Below are 17,626 nucleotides of genomic sequence, written 5' to 3'. Positions count from 1 at the left end.
TCTAGCTTGACCATGCATTCGACAGTACGTTTGCCCGCCCGCTGCTTGGCCCCCTTGAGCCCCAACACCATGTCTCCCACTCCCCCGGCCGCCACGAGCACACGACGAGTTCACTCCCTCCAGATCGACCTCCACTGTCAGTCTGTCACCATGCATATGCACCGAACGTAACCATCGACTGCGGTGCCCCGCGCGCGTATATATACGGCACGCATCGACCTCACTGCGTTGCCGGTCGGAGTAGCTAGCTGTAGCACAAGCTTTCAGCTGTGATCACGTACGTACAGGGAAAACAGTTGTCGAAGGGAAGGAGAGCTAGCGCTAGCCACCGGCGCCATAGAGCTGGAGCTGGGGCTTGCGCCGCCCAACGACGCGGGCTCGTGCGGGAAGAGGAGATCGGCGGAGGCGTTTGGGGTCAAGAAACCCACGCTGCCACTCTTCCTGCGCGACGACGACGACGACGGTGACCACGGCAACGGCGAAGACGACACTGGCGACGCTCGCGACTGCGAGATATCGATGGGCAACAAGTGAGTGTTTCGTCGATGGTGTTCAATGCAATGCACGTAGGTCGGTAGGTGCGCGCCCTTCTCTTTCGTGAAACTGACCTGGCCGAGTGCAACTCGTGCAGGAGGAAGAGGCTAGTGGGGTGGCCGCCGGTGAAGAGCGCGCACCGCCCGCGCAGCAACAGCCATGTGAAGGTGAAGATGGAAGGGGTGCCCATCGGGAGGAAGGTGGACCTGTCCCGCCACGCCTCCTACCACCAGCTCCACCACACGCTCCGCCTCATGTTCCCCTCCACTTCTCACCATGGTGATCCATACGCCGTCACCTACGAGGACGTCGACGGGGACTGGGTACTCGTCGGGGACGTGCCGTGGGAGTAAGTTGTGGTTTCTTAATTTCTTCTACGCGCATTCCCCTCTCATTGCATCCAACCGTTGGCGTCTCCACTAACAGTGAGGTGCCGAATCGATGTCTTGCAGGGACTTTGTCAGGTCGGCCAAGCGGCTCAAGATACTACTCGTGTAACCGACTGCAGTACTTGCCATTGCTAGTTGAGTTTGGGTGTCATGGATCTGCACCGGCCGGCGTGTGTGGCTAGTTAGTTTTAGCTCACTGAATAATTTTTGTACATGTTGTCGTCACGTCGACAAGTATGGGACTTCCTGATCGATTTTCTCTCACCCGTCCAAGGTTTAATGTTTAGGCAAAAGAACAAATTCAATCTTCAGAGAAGCGTCGGAAAATTATTTCAGAATTCGATCCATCAAATGTACTCAATTTTAATGGGTTTTGACCGAATTCGAATTTTGTTTGAAATTAGTGAGTATGACATGAAATTTTGAGTTACAAATATTTTGGTACACGCGGAAGTTACCAAAATATTGGATAATTCGTTGAGTTTTTGAACCATGCTCCTGTCTTTAGAGTTAACTGCACTACTGCCCAAAACCTCCTTTACACATGATGTGCATAAATTTGCATAAACTTAATGTAAAAATAATGCATGTTTAGTGGCATTACGGAACCATCATAAAGAGTCCAGAGACATTTTACTGATTTTTTCATACAACCTAAGACCTTTCACCGATGAACTTGGACTGAATTTGTAGAACCAAAATGAAATTTCGGAAATATTCCAAAACAACAAAAGTACAACCAAACTGTGCGTTGGAGAACGTCGTTGTAATGGTGCTTTTGTATGTTCTGGACATGGACTTCTCCAGATCAAACAAATATCATTGTCCAGATTGGTGAACCTCACCAAAATTGAACTAAAATCATGCATGAAAATGAACAAAGAATTTATCAGAAAAGAACTACAGAAGGTGGAGAGGTTGATCTAGACTCCTCTCACGGCACGGCGTGTAGTTCATTGCCATCGATAACGCCGCTCACCCTCTTCGCCAATCTCAGAATTGAAGCTTGGTTATCATATCGGGCTAACAAGCCAAGGGCGGGCAAACGAGCTAGTGCCTTGCTCTTCTCTCCAGAGAGAGAGAGAGAGAGAGAGAGAGAGAGAGAGAGAGTTTACTCACCTGGGAGGGAGGGAGGGAGAGAGTTTACTCACCTGAATATATTACCACTCAAATGGCCATAGTGCAAGAGATTGATCCAGTTTTATAAGAAAACCAGATAAAAAACCTAAGCAAGTTGACCTCGTTTATGAGGGAAACCGGGCCAAAAACGGGGTCAACCTGTATGGTTTTGTGCAGACAACGGGGGCAAAGATGGCAGCTCCACAACCAAGCAGTGCTGTTTCCATACCCCAAGACACCACCGTCGACCCCAATCCGGTCGCACCACCACCACCAACATCCCCATAGCTTTTTTTTCTTCGAAAAGGAGGTTATCCCACGGCCAACATCCCCATAGCTATATACTCCCTCCATCCCGATTTACTTGTCGCAAAAATAGATAGAAATTGATGTACTATCTAGAAGTAAAAACACGTCTAGTACAACCATTTCGCGACAAATAATTCCAGACCAAGGAAATATTATTTTTAGATAATAAAACTTTGGTGTCACATCATCTAGTACACACTGCATACATACATAGATGAAGACGAATGCACCGGCAGACACGGTGGGCACTGTACAACACATGATACCACCTAGTTCTGAGGGCTCTAGGGTACACATTTGGGCGCAGAGCACTCCTTCTGGCAGGTTTCCCGGCACTGCTGCCCCAACCCGTACCGGCAGAGTTCACAGTATCGGGGGGTGCAGGGGCTGACGCATGAAGCGCTAGGGTCGAAGTTGCACTCGTCGCAGCTGCGGTGCAGTTGTTTGCTTTCTTGCAGCCCTCGATCACGTCGATCTTGCAGGGGTTGCAGGTATACTCAATGCCGTCGCAGTAGCTGCTGCAGTTCGAGGCAATTGAGGCTTCACATGGCGAGTAGCACTGCGAAAAACATCGTTGCATGATATCGTTGGCCCAGGCCCAGGTCCCGGCGCTGACGCCAGCGCCGGAGGTGGTGGTGTGGCTGTTGGTGGCGGTGGCGTTGCCGGCGCCTGAGGGTGACCGCAGCGCCCCAAAGAAGGCGCAACCAGCATGGCGAGAATGGCAGCGACGGTGGCTGCCTTGAGAGCGAGAGCGGCTGAAAGTGGAGCCATTGTTGTGCTGTGGACTGTGTTGTGCACGCAAGGCTTTTTTCGTGAATACACAAAGCTTGCGTATTATTTCATTGATAGAAGAAAGAGAAGAAGTACAAGAGTGGTGCCCGGAGCAAAGAAGACATGGGATGCTCGGCCCAAACAAGAAAAACACAGCTAAACCCCTCTAATCCGGCCTCAAGCCATAGAAGGCGAGGAGACGGGACACATGAACTCAGACAGCGTCGCGACCTCACGAGAGCGTCCGCCCAGCATCCACTGCTCCAGACTCGATCGGATCAACGTACCCCCACCAATAGCGCCGGGAGATCGGGAAGTGGGTAGCAGGACCCGGCCTTGTCGGAGCCAGAAGACATGGGAGAAGCACCGTGGAAGTCGTACATAGCGCCCTGAAAAACCACGCCTTGAGCGGCAGCCTGAACCAACATGAAGTCCAACATCTCCAAAAACAAACACCGGGGACATCGTGAGCCAACAAGACGATGCCTTCAAGAAGGAGGACAACGCCGTGGCGCCGCCGTCGTCCGATCCGAGGAATCGGATCTAGGGTTTTCCCTAAAGCTCGAAGAGGGGCACAGAAAAGGGCCATACCAGTGCCTCCAAGGAGGGAACGACACTCGCAAGCGTCGCCGCTGCCAGCATCGGCAAGCCAAGCGGGGATTTCGCCCCGGCCCAAATCCGAGCAATCCCATAGCCGCCGGATCATGACAAGGAGGCGTGGAAACCAAACGTTGGCCGAAACTGACACCACAAGAAGAGGAGCCACGCCTGGTGCAGCACGAAGGCACCTGCGTCGCCGGACACGCGAGCCTTGGACATGGCATAGGGACAAGGCAGTAGGTGACCGGGGTTAGGGTTGGGGAGGCGGCGAAGCGTAGGAGGCCAACACGGGGGCAAGGCGACGATGCCAGCGATGCCGACGAGTCCAAAACTGGAGAGACGCAGATCCGGACCGTCGTAGCCGCGACCGTCAGGACACCGACAAACTGAAGAGGCTGGAGAACGCAACCTCTCAAGCGCCGGGGACCGGAGAGGCACCGGCAAAGGACACCAGCGAGCCGAGGGCACCGGAGAACGCGGTCCAAGGCTGCCGTGGCCAGAGCCGCCCCGGCAGAAGGCCCACCGTGGGTCTCAAACGCCCGCCTTGCCGCCAGGCCGGCGCGCTGCAGGAGTAGCCACCTCTGGGGAGAACCACCGGAAACCAAATAAGGCCGTAGTCCCGTAGCCATGACCGAAGCTCGGAGAAGACAGCCGCCGCTGCGACGCCACCACAGGAGAGGTGGGAGGGGCCGAAGCAGCCGAGGAGGCCCCTGCCTCTGGCTCGGCCAGACCTGGCGGAGAGCAGGAGGGGACGGAGAGCATCGCCGGTGCCGAGCACGGGCAGCAGCCAGCTGACCGGAGGGGAGGGAGGGGAGGAGTGGGGCGGCCGGATCCGCGCCGGCGCGAGCAGCAGCCGCCGGTAGTGGCCGAATCGCGCGGGGGGACTGGCCAGCGGCAGGAGGCCACCGAGCCGAGGGAAAAGCCTCACCGCCGCCTTCACAGGTACCAGCACGCGCTTCGCCGGCTGGGCCTCTGGCGGCGGCGCGGCGGGGGAGGGGTGGCGGCGGGAGAAGGTGTGGCGCGGCTAGGGTTGCCCCCGAGCCGGTAGGGAGGCGACGCGGGGGGGGGGGGGGGGGGGGCAAGGGTCGACAGGCGTAATGTTCTGTGCACGCAAGGCTAACTATAGTTTGCGAGGAAGATCGATCTGCACATTACCAAAAGGACCTGTGCACGCAAGGCTAACTATAGTTTGCGAGGAAGATCGATCTGCACATTAGCAAGAGGACCTGTGCACGCAGATGAAATGTGATGTCTTACCGGTGCCGCCGCTCGAACTCGGCTATCCGACGCTCTTCGTTCGCGCCAGTGATGCTTCTCGATATGCTTCTACTTCGGTGTCTCCTTTCTGTCAGGGCTATGCTTCATGGTGGCCCGGACGACGTTTGCGTGGACATCCTGGGGTGGCCTCAGCAACACGCTGCCCTTCGACCTCGGCGGCGGTACACCGGTGCCGCGCCCTTCGGTCTCGGTGGTCTGTTGTCTTTTGGCTTCGCCGGCGCACACCGGTGTCGCCGCACGAACTCGGCTATCCGACGCCCTTCGTTCGTGCCAGTGATGTTCCATTGCGAGCTGTTGTTCTGGTGCCCGTATTTTCCTCCCTAGGCCTTGTTGTGGTTCTTTGTCAGTGGTGGAACAAGTTGCTCAGCGGAGCTCGCTACCCGAGATGTCGGCCTCCAGGGGTTTCGGTTTGGTTCTATTGCCAGCCTTCCCCTCCATTTTGTTTTCTTTCTTCTAGTTTTGGGCTTTCTCTTGATGCCCTCCCCTGTAATTTTCTTTTGTGCCTTTGTGCACTTACTTGTATCTGTACTGACTGCCAAGTCACCTTCGAGTTGGAATATAATAAGCGGTGGGGTTTTTGGCCCCCCCGTCAATCTCGAAAAAAAAACTTGTACTATCTTGTACGAATATATAGGTGGAGTACTGATCCGGCTACCTAGCTAAAAAGTGCACCAAGTTGGAAGCAGAGATCTGCGTTGAGATCTTACGAATTGACTTCATCCATCACAAGTTGACTTCATTTATGAGAAGTTGAGATCTTACAAGCTGACTTCATTTATGACAAGTAACAAGTTGACATCTTACAAATTGTACTCATATATTACTTCCTCTGTCGGGGTTTATTAGGCCCCCTCACAATTTGATCCAAAGTTGACAATACATTTGCGTAGTAAAATATAAATTGTATGTAGAAATTGTGGTATCGCTGTAAACTTCATGCGAATACAAATCAGTAAGATAATTTTTATGACATACCGATATTTTGCAAATCAAATATACGATCGAATTTAACCCAAAATACAAGGGTCTAGTACACCTTAACCGGTTAAGCGGGGTTAAATTAATATCAGTGAAAGAGAGAAAACTGAATTACTTGAGAGTGTACTGACTCACAGTGTTTTTAAAAAAAAGACACCCTTAGGGGCATCTTATAACTAACATTTCTCAAGAAAATAGAACAGACAATGCAATGGGCAAATAAGACACGAAACGACCAGCAAAAATGGCAAAATTGGCGAGTATAAGCAGATGTCTGAACTTTTTTTTTTGAAATGGTCAGGGGGGAAAGCTCCCCGCCTGAATATATTTCAAAAGTTATCAAGTGTTGCAGAGTTCACAAGTTTCGAGAGGAGGGGAACTCAAGCCACAGGCCGGCATGGCCCTTGAGAGTTTTGGACATAAGCCCATGGATCCAAACAATCAAATCATCTAAAATAGTTTTAATAGAACTACTTGCATCGATCTCAAGGCTTTGGAAGACTTTCTTGTTCCTTGCATCCCAAATCTTTCAGAGAATTAGAGGGAACATGAAGGAGCTACTCGAGCTAGGCAGCGTGTGGCTGGTAGTGTTGTGCGGAAGAGATCTCAAATCGAGATGAAAAGAGGATGCATATTGATTGCCCGCCAAATCCTGTGAGCTGCCAGACGCGAGAAAAAGTGATGTTCACGGTCCTCCACCGCGTGAAAGCATATTGGGCAAGTTTCCATGTCCAGAATGTTCTTCTTGTGCAAGTCCTTCATTGTGTCGGATCCAATGATTCCTGGAGGAAGCAGGTCGATTCATTTGTACAAAACGGCAATGTCGTGAAAGTGAATGATGACATAGGCACTACTTCTAGACGCACAAGGGTCCAAGACAAGGGGAACTGATGTCTCCTATGTTGTTCAACATAGTAGCGGATATGTTAGCAATTATGATAGGAAGAGCTAAAGAGGAAGGCCAGATGGGAGGACTAGTACCACATCTAGGTGATAGTGGGGTGTCCATACTACAATACGCTGATGATACCATCATTCTCATGGAACATGATTTGGCAAAGGCCAGAAATATGAAGCTTGTGTTATGCCTATTCGAACAGTTGTTGGGACTGAAGATTAATTTTAACAAAAGCAAATTGTTCTGTTTTGGGAGAGCCAACGATGAACAAGATGCCTATAAACAATTGTTCAGATGTAAACTGGGTACCCTACCGTTTAGTTATCTGGGCATACCAATTCATCATCGCAAGCTTTCTAACAAGGAGTGGAAGTGTACCGAAAATCGATTTGAAAAGAAACTAAGCTGCTGGAAGGGCAAGCTTATATCATACGAAGGTCGGCTAATACTAATAAACTTAGTGCTCACGAGTATGCCGATGTTCCTCTTGTCCTTCTTTGAGGTACCTGTCAGGGTACGGAAAAGACTAGACTTCTATCGATCACAATTCTTTTGGCAGAGTGATGAAATAAAGAAGAAGTACATGCTTACTAAATGGGACATCATTTGCAGGCCGAAGGACTAGGGTGATCTTGGGATTGAGAATTTAGAACTAAAGAAAAGATGTCTGCTCAGTAAATGGTTGTACATGCTTTCTGTGGAGACCGAAGGCACGTGGTTACAAATTTCACATGATAAGTACTTACAATCTAGGACATTGGCACAGGTTACCGTCAGACTCAATGATTCTCCATTTTGGAAGGGCTTGATGAGAACGAAAGCAGCTTTCTTCCATAGAACTAAATTCACCATTGGAAACGGTAATTCGACGAGATTCTGGGAGGATTCTTGGTTAGGGGAGACGCCTTTGGCCACACAGTATCCATATCTTTATAACATTGTACATCGTAAGAAGGCTTATGTTGCTACAGTGTTACACTCCAACCCTCTGAATATTCAATTCGGGAGATCTTTGGTAGGTGACCATGGGAAGCATGACTACACCTTGTCAGAAGGTTGATGAATGTGAACCTTTCTGATGAGTCTGATAGTATTCACTGGAAATTAACTACGAATGACATTTTTCGGTGAAATCTATGTATTTGAACCTAATTGATTCTTGTCCCATTCCGAAATCACTACATATTTGGAAGATCAAGGTCCCATTAAGAATCAAAGTCTTCATGTGGTTTGTTCACAAGGAGGTGGTTCTGACAAAATGTAATTGGGAGAGTAGTCAAAGATGTAGCTTTTTGTGATCAAGATGAAACAATCAAACACCTCTTTCTCAATTGTCCTCTGGCCAAACTTTTATGGCGCTCGGTTCATATAGCCTTTAATATAACCCCTCAAAATAGAATTCACACGTTATTTGGGATGTGGCTAAATGCAGTAGACAAATATTGCGAGGCATATTCGGATATGAGTATGTGCATTACTTTGGGCTATATGGAACTGCAGAAATGGCATGGTTTTTAACAGACAAACTCGTATAAATCTTTTGCATGTTATCTACAGGGCCACTATTTGGATCCATATGTCGTCGTTACTCACTCCTGTGGAAGCCAGGGACCCTTTGGTTACTAGGTCTGCCCGATGGGAGATGGTAACTCAGGATATCTACAACCGGTTTGGATGGCAGTCTAGTAATAGAATAGGTGTTTAGTCATCATAAACTTTTCGGTCACTTGGTTTAATAAAGGGGTTGCATGCATCACTCTAATGCAGAGGCCGGAGGTAATCCTAACTACTTTTCTAAAAAAGAAGTCCTTCCTAGTGTTGAGACCATTAAGTTACAACAGCCACCCGAAGATCATTACTTTTCGGGAGCCTGAAATCCCAAATATCAACAAGCACTGGGTTACTGTGCAGCACTTAGCCTAGCCTAGAGTGAATGGCTGCTCGTTCCAAGCGAGGCAGCAGCTTAATTACTGTGCACCGGACATGCGATGTATAGGATGCTGGTTTGTTCGTCTATACTCAGTTTGTTTTCTTGTGATTTGTTCCAGCCGATTGTATCTTGTGATTTGTTCGTGTATACTCGGTTTGTTTTCTGCGTCAAGAAAATAAATACTCACTTTGGGTTTCTGCTTTGTTCTCGAATGTTTCGCATGAGAAAGGGACGCATTCGATTTGAACATCGACGGGGATGTAGCTCAGATGGTAGAGCGCTCGCTTAGCATGCGAGAGGTATGGGGATCGATACCCCACTTCTCCAGTTTTTGTTTTTGTTTTTATTTTTGTCTTGGGCAGAAACCCCGTGGGCCGTGACCAGGCCAGATGAGAGAAGGCTGGCTCGGCATCGGCGTCATCACCGGGCCGCTACACACACATCTTGGGCGGAGCTGCGGCATACGTCGCGTGTGTGCATGCAAGCGCAATGCCTGTGAATGCACGAGACCATGGTCCATGGAGTGCCAGAGATCGCCGACCGGCCGGGAGACGTCCCCCCCTTCCTCCGGGGGACATGCCGGTATGTACCCTGCTTCCCTTCACACATGGACCATGGCGCATTGTCCCGCCTCCGGTCTCCTAGCCCACGCACACTCGCGCGTATGCATCGTCGACCAAGCATTAGCATGTCCCTGGTAATTATCCAAAGAAACCGACATACACAAACCACACACTACTCCTGTGTCTGCGTGAGCATCCATGGAGCCTGGACCGATCGACCATCGAATCTCTCGTGCTCCGCAACGAGCGGGTGACCGCCGTTAATTAAACTAAGGGAAGAGCTAGCTAGTGCCGGCCGGCCGGCCAGACGAGTCAATTAATCAGCTGGCACATACCTCTCACGCACGTTAGTTTGGCGGTCGAATCTTTTACTCTCGCTCTCGATCGGTGAAGAGACTCAGCGCAAGTGCAACGCACGGAGGCAGGATGCTGGTTACAACGTAAACTTCAATGCTTTCGATCATCTTCTGAAGGACACGCGTGCATGGTTCGAGAGATGCCGGCCGTCATCCATCGGTTGCTTTCCTGTCCGGGCAGACGTAGACGGCTGTTTATCATCAAGACTGCCGTTCGCTGAACTTGGTTCCTAATCACCTTTGTCCGTCGACTCCCGGAATCCCGGTGGTCTCGGCTCTTTTTGTATTTGGCGAGTCGGTGGTCTGTACTTCTGTTTTCACGACGACGAACGGTGGTCTCTGGACTTGATGCGAGGTACCAGCCTCGATCTTTTGCACGCAAGGTGCAATGGACCAGCCGATCGATGATGCAGCTAGCACAAAAGAAGTCAATCTAGCTGAGAGTTAAAAACCTGAACCTGATCGGCGCGAGCGTTTCTAAAGGTCTAGCGTTAGATTATACTTATATACTTCCTTCATTTCAAAATAGATAATCCAACTTTGTACTAAATTTAGTACTCCCTCCGTTTTTAAATATTTGTTTTTCTAGATATTTCAACAAGTAACTACATACGGAACAAAATGAGTAAATATATGTTTTAAAATATGTCTATATACATCCGTATATGGTAGTCCATTTAAAATAACTAAAAAAATAAATATTTAAAAACAAAGTTAGTACAATGTTGGGTCATCTATTTTGAAATGAAGGGAGTAGCTGCTCTGATTCATGTCATGTGTCCCTTGTCACATGCACGCACCGGTCAATTAAGCCACACGATCCGAGGTGCCTAACCCCGACTGATTAAGCAACTAGCTACTCAATCATGGCGGTAATAGCATCGATCTTGCGCTTTCATCGGTCGTATCGTGGCACACGAAAGTAGATCCATGGTATTGTTGGGAATCGTAGCAGAAATTTAAAATTTCCTACGCATCACCAAGATCAATCTATGAAGTCATCTAGCAACGAGAGAGATGAGTGCATCTACATACCGTTGTAGACCGCGAGCGGAAGCGTTCAAGAGAACGGGGTTGATGGAGTCGTACTCGTCGTGATCCAAATCACCGATGATCCTAGCGCCGAACGGACAACACCTCCGCGTTCAACACACGTACGGTTGGGAGAGACGTCTCCTCCTTCTTGATCCAGCAAGGGGAAAGGAGAGGTTGATGGAGATTCAGCAGCACGACGGCGTGGTGGTGGAAGCAGCGGGGATCTCGGCAGGGCTTCACCAAGCTCAGTGAGAGGGAGGGGTGTTACGGGGGGAGAGGGAGGCGCCAGGGGCTTGGGTTGCGCAGCCCTCCCTCCCCCCTCTTTATATAGGGGCCCTGGGGGGCGCCAGCCCCTAGAGATCTAATCTCAAGGGGGGGGGGGGGGCAAGGGGGGACTTGCCCCCCAAGTCAGGTGGGGCGCCCCCCACCCCCAGGGTTTCCAACCCTAGGCGCAGGGGGAGGCCCATGGGGGGCGCACCAGCCCACCAGGGGCTGGTTCCCTTCCCACTTCAGCCCATGTGGCCCTCCGGGATAGGTGGCCCCATCCGGTGGACCCCCGGGACCCTTCTGGTGGTCCCGGTACAATACCGGTGACCCCCGAAACTTTTCCGGTGGCTGAAACTAGACTTCCTATATACAAATCTTTACCTCCGGACCATTCCGGAACTCCTCGTGATGTTCGGGATCTCATCCGGGACTCCGAACAACTTTCGGGTTACCGCATACTAATATCTCTACAACCCTAGCGTCACCGAACCTTAAGTGTGTAGACCCTACGGGTTCGGGAGACACGCAGACATGACCGAGACGACTCTCCGGTCAATAACCAACATCGGGATCTGGATACCCATGTTGGCTCCACATGCTCCTCGATGATCTCATCGGATGAACCACGATGTCGAGGATTCAAGTAATCCCGTATACAATTCCCTTTGTCAATCGTACGTTACTTGCCCGAGATTCGATCGTCGGTATCCCAATACCTCGTTCAATCTCGTTACCGACAAGTCACTTTACTCGTACCGTAATGCATGATCCCGTGACCAACCACTTGGTCACATTGAGCTCATTATGATGATGCATTACCGAGTGGGCCCAGAGATACCTCTCCGTCATACGGAGTGACAAATCCCAGTCTCGATCTGTGCCAACCCAACAGACACTTTCGGAGATACCCGTAGTGCACCTTTATAGCCACCCAGTTACGTTGTGACGTTTGGTATACCCAAAGCATTCCTACGGTATCCGGGAGTTGCACGATCTCATGGTCTAAGGAAATGATACTTGACATTAGAAAAGCTTTAGCAAACGAACTACACGATCTAGTGGTATGCTTAGGATTGGGTCTTGTCCATCACAACATTCTCCTAATGATGTGATCCCGTTATCAATGACATCCAATGTCCATGGTCAGGAAACCGTAACCATTTATTGATCAATGAGCTAGTCAACTAGAGGCGCACTAGGGACATGTTATGGTCTATGTGTTCACACATGTATTACGATTTCCGGATAACAAAATTATAGCACGAACAATAGACAATTATCATGAACAAGGAAATATAATAATAACCATTTTATTATTGCCTCTAGGGCATATTTCCAACAGTCTCCCACTTGCACTAGAGTCAATAATCTAGTTACATTGTGATGAATCGTACACCCATAGAGTTCTGGTGTTGATCATGTTTCGCTCGTGGAAGAGGTTTAGTCAACGGATCTGCGACATTCAAATCCGTATGCACTTTACAAATATCTATGTCTCCATTTTGAACATTTTCACGAATGGAGTTGAAGCGACGCTTGATGTGCCTGGTCTTCTTGTGAAACCTGGGCTCCTTGGCAAGGGCAATAGCTCCAGTGTTGTCACAGAAGAGAGTCATCGGCCCCGATGCATTGGGAATAACTCCTAGGTCGGCAATGAACTCCTTCATCCAGATTGCTTCATGTGCTGCCTCCGAGGCTGCCATGTACTCCGCTTCACATGTAGATCCCGCCACTACGCTTTGCTTGCAACTGCACCAGCTGACTGCCCCACCATTCAAAATATACACGTATCCGGTTTGTGACTTAGAGTCATCCAGATCTGTGTCGAAGCTAGCATCGACGTAACCCTTTACGACGAGCTCTTCGTCCCCTCCATAAACGAGAAACATATCCTTAGTCCTTTTCAGGTACTTCAGGATATTCTTGACCGCTGTCCAGTGTTCCATGCCGGGATTACTTTGGTACCTTCCTACCAAACTTACGGCAAGGTTCACATCAGGTCTGGTACACAGCATGGCATACATAATAGACCCTATGGCCGAGGCATAGGGGACGACACTCATCTTTTCTCTATCTTCTGCCGTGGTCGGGCATTGAGCCGTGCTCAATCTCACACCTTGCAATACAGGCAAGAACCCCTTCTTGGACTGATCCGTATTGAACTTCTTCAATATCTTGTCAAGGTATGTGCTTTTTGAAAGACCTATGAGGCGTCTCGATCTATCTCTATAGATCTTGATGCCTAATATGTAACCAGCTTCTTCAAGGTCCTTCATTGAAAAACACTTATTCAAGTAGGCCTTTATACTTTCCAAGAATTCTATATCATTTCCCATCAATAGTATGTCATCCACATATAATAAGAGAAATGCTACAGAGCTCCCACTCACTTTCTTGTAAACACAGGCTTCTCCATAAGTCTGCGTAAACCCAAACGCTTTGATCATCTCATCGAAGCGAATGTTCCAACTCTGAGATGCCTGCACCAGCCCATAGATTGAGCGCTGGAGCTTGCATACTTTGATAGCATTCTTAGGATCGACAAAACCTTCTGGCTGCATCATATACAATTCTTCCTTAAGAAAGCCGTTAAGGAATGCCGTTTTGACGTCCATTTGCCATATCTCATAATCGTAGAATGCGGCAATTGCTAACATGATTCGGACGGACTTCAGCTTCGCTACGGGTGAGAAGGTCTCATCGTAGTCAACACCTTGAACTTGTCGATAACCCTTAGCGACAAGTCGAGCTTTATAGATGGTAACATTTCCATCCACATCCGTCTTCTTCTTAAAGATCCATTTATTTTCTATCGCTCGCCGATCATCGGGCAAGTCTGTCAAAGTCCATACTTTGTTTTCATACATGGATCCTATCTCGGACTGCATGGCTTCAAGCCATTTGTTGGAATCTGGACCCGCCATTGCTTCTTCATAGTTCGAAGGTTCACCATTGTCCAACAACATGATTTCCAGAACAAGGTTGCCGTACCACTCTGGTGCGGAACGTGTCCTTGTGGACCTACGAAGTTCAGTGGTAACTTGATCATGATCGTCATCATTAACTTCCTCTCTAGTCGGTGTAGGCACCACAGAAACATTTTCTTGTGCTGTGCTACTTTCTGGTTCGAGAGGGGTCATCTCATCAAGTTCCACTTTCCTCCCACTTACTTCTTTCGAGAGAAACTCTTTCTCCAGAAAGGACCCATTCTTGGCAACGAAGATCTTGCCTTCGGATCTGAGGTAGAAGGTATACCCAATGGTTTCCTTAGGTATCCCATGAAGACGCATTTTTCCGACTTGGGTTCGAGCTTTTCAGGTTGAAGTTTTTGACATAAGCATCGCATCCCCAAACTTTAAGAAACGACAGCTTAGGTTTCTTTCCAAACCATAATTCATACGGTGTCGTCTCAACGGATTTCGACGGAGCCCTATTTAAAGTGAATGCGACAGTCTCTAAAGCATAACCCCAGAATGATAGCGGTAGATCGGTAAGAGACATCATAGATCGCACCATATCCAATAGAGTGCGATTACGACGTTCGGACACACCATTACGCTGAGGTGTTCCAGGCGGCGTGAGTTGTGAAACAATTCCACATTTCCTTAAGTGTGTGCCAAATTCGTGACTCAAATATTCCCCTCCACGATCTGAATGTAAGAACTTTATTTTCCTGTCACGTTGATTCTCAACCTCACTCTGAAATTCCTTGAACTTTTCAAATGTCTCAGACTTGTGTTTCATTAAGTAGACATACCCATATCTCAAGTCATCAATGAGGGTGAGAACATAACGATAGCCACCGCGAGCCTCAACGCTCATTGGACCGCACACATCAGTATGTATGATTTCCAATAAGTTGGTTGCTCGCTCCATTGTTCCGGAGAACGGAGTCTTGGTCATTTTTCCCATGAGGCATGGTTCGCACTTGTCAAATGATTCATAATCAAGAGACTCCAAAAGTCCATCTGCATGGAGTTTCTTCATGCGTTTGACACCAATGTGACCAAGACGACAGTGCCACAAGTATGTGGGACTATCATTATCAACCTTACATTTCTTGGCATTCACACTATGAATATGTGTAACATCACGTTCGAGATTCATTAAGAATAAACCATTGACCAGCGGGGCATGACCATAAAACATATCTCTCATATAAATAGAACAACCATTATTCTCGGATTTAAATGAGTAGCCATCTCGCATTAAACGAGATCCAAATACAATGTTCATGCTCAAAGCTGGCACTAAATAACAATTGTTGAGGTTAAAAACTAATCCCGTAGGTAAATGTAGAGGTAGCGTGCCGACGGCGATCACATCGACCTTGGAACCATTCCCGACGCGCATCGTTACCTCGTCCTTCGCCAGTCTCCGCTTATTCCGCAGCTCCTGCTTTGAGTTACAAATATGAGCAACCTCACCGGTATCAAATACCCAGGAGCTACTACGAGCGCTGGTTAGGTACACATCAATAACATGTATATCACATATACCTTTGGTATTGCCGGCCTTCTTATCCGCTAAGTACTTGGGGCAGTTCCGCTTCCAGTGACCGTTTCCCTTGCAATAAAAGCACTCAGTCTCAGGCTTAGGTCCATTCTTTGTCTTCTTCCCGGCAGCTTGCTTACCGGGCGCGGCAACTCCCTTGCCGTCTTTCTTGAAGTTCTTCTTACCCTTGCCTTTCTTGAACTTAGTGGTTTTATTCACCATCAACACTTGATGTTCCTTTTTGATCTCCACCTCCGCTGATTTCAGCATTGAATATACCTTAGGAATGGTCTTTTCCATCCCCTGCATATTGAAGTTCATCACAAAGCTCTTGTAGCTAGGTGGGAGCGACTGAAGGATTCTGTCAACGACCGCGTCATCCGGGAGATTAACTCCCAGCTGAGACAAGCGGTTGTGCAACCCAGACATTTTGAGTATGTGTTCGCTGACGGAACTATTCCCTCCATCTTACAACTGTAGAACTTGTCGGAGACTTCATATCTCTCGACCCGGGCATGAGCTTGGAAAACCATTTTCAGCTCTTGAAACATCTCATATGCTCCGTGCTGCTCAAAACGCTTTTGGAGCCCCGGTTCTAAGCTGTAAAGCATGCCGCACTGAACCAGGGAGTAATCATCACTACGCGACTGCCAGGCGTTCAGAACGTCTTGAGTTGCTGGGAAAACAGGTGCATCACCTAGCGGTGCTTCAAGGACATATGCTTTCTTGGCAGCTACGAGGATAATCCTCAGGTTACGGACCCAGTCCGTGTAGTTGCTACCATCGTCTTTCAGCTTGGTTTTCTCTAGGAACGCGTTGAAGTTGAGGGCAACATTAGCGTAGGCCATTTGATCTACAAGACATATTGTAAAGATTTTTAGTCTAAGTTCATGATAATTAAGTTCATCTAATCAAATTATTAACGAACTCCCACTCAGACAGACATCCCTCTAGTCATCTAAGTGATACATGATCCGAGTCAACTAGGCCGTGTCCGATCATCACGTGAGACGGACTAGTCATCATCGGTGAACATCTTCATGTTGATCGTATCTGCTATACGACTCATGTTCGACCTTTCGGTCTCTTGTGTTCCGAGGCCATGTCTGTACATGCTAGGCTCGTCAAGTCAACCTAAGTGTATTGCGTGTGTAAATTTGGCTTACACCCGTTGTATGCGAACGTTAGAACCTATCACACCCGATCATCACGTGGTGCTTCGGAACAACGAACTTTCGCAACGGTGCACAGTTAGGGGGAACACTTTCTTGAAATTTTAGCGAGGGATCATCTTATTTATGCTACCGTCGTTCTAAGCAAATAAGATGTAAAACATGATAAACATCACATGCAATCAAATAGTGACATGATATGGCCAATATCATTTTGCTCCTTTTGATCTCCATCTTCGGGGCGCCATGTTCATCATCGTCACCGGCATGACACCATGATCTCCATCATCGTGTCTTCATGAAGTTGTCTCGCCAACTATTACTTCTACTACTATGGCTAACGGTTAGCAATAAAGTAAAGTAATTACATGACGTTACAGTTGACATGCAGGTCATAAATAAATCAAGACAACTCCTATGGCTCCTGCCGGTTGTCATACTCATCGACATGCAAGTCGTGATTCCTATTACAAGAACATGATCAATCTCATACATCACATATATCATTCATCACATCCTTCTGGCCATATCACATCACATGACACTTGCTGCAAAAACAAGTTAGACGTCCTCTAATTGTTGTTGCAAACTTTTACGTGGCTGCTATAGGTTTCTAGAAAGAACGATTCTTACCTACGCCAAAACCACAACGTGATATGCCAATTTCTATTTACCCTTCATAAGGACCCTTTTCATCGAATCCGATCCGACTAAAGTGGGAGAGACAGACACCCGCTAGCCACCTTATGCAACTAGTGCATGTCAGTCGGTGGAACCTATCTCACGTAAGCGTACGTGTAAGGTCGGTCCGGGCCGCTTCATCCCACGATGCCGCCGAATCAAAATAAGACTACTAACGGCAAGTAAATTGACAAAATCAACGCCCAGAACAACTTGTGTTCTACTCGTGCATAGAAACTACGCATAGACCTA

General features: G+C 48.4%; 1 protein-coding gene and 1 non-coding gene across 2 annotated transcripts; both read left to right on the top strand.

Annotated features, from left to right (window-relative positions):
• Positions 1-251: 251 nt before the first annotated feature.
• LOC123163635 (auxin-responsive protein IAA20) lies at positions 252-1,234 on the top strand. The gene is made up of 3 exons (XM_044580995.1): positions 252-530; positions 632-883; positions 987-1,234. Exons 1-3 carry the CDS (start codon positions 520-522, stop codon positions 1,030-1,032), a joined length of 309 nt encoding a protein of 102 aa, XP_044436930.1. The 5' UTR covers positions 252-519; the 3' UTR covers positions 1,033-1,234.
• A 7,826-nt stretch (positions 1,235-9,060) lies between these two features.
• On the top strand, positions 9,061-9,133 carry TRNAA-AGC (transfer RNA alanine (anticodon AGC)). The gene has a single exon. It is a non-coding gene; the product is annotated as a tRNA-Ala (tRNA).
• Positions 9,134-17,626: the final 8,493 nt, after the last annotated feature.

The sequence above is a fragment of the Triticum aestivum genome, chromosome 7D (genome assembly GCF_018294505.1).
Source record: "Triticum aestivum cultivar Chinese Spring chromosome 7D, IWGSC CS RefSeq v2.1, whole genome shotgun sequence".
NCBI lineage: Eukaryota > Viridiplantae > Streptophyta > Magnoliopsida > Poales > Poaceae > Triticum > Triticum aestivum.
The sequence above is the reverse complement of the archived record's forward strand: the minus strand, read 5'-3'. Positions and strand labels throughout refer to the sequence as shown.

Coding starts and splice junctions, on each gene's coding strand:
- LOC123163635 (XM_044580995.1), top strand. Junction 884..986: donor GTCGGGGACGTGCCGTGGGA/GTAAGTTGTGGT, acceptor GATGTCTTGCAG/GGACTTTGTCAGGTCGGCCA.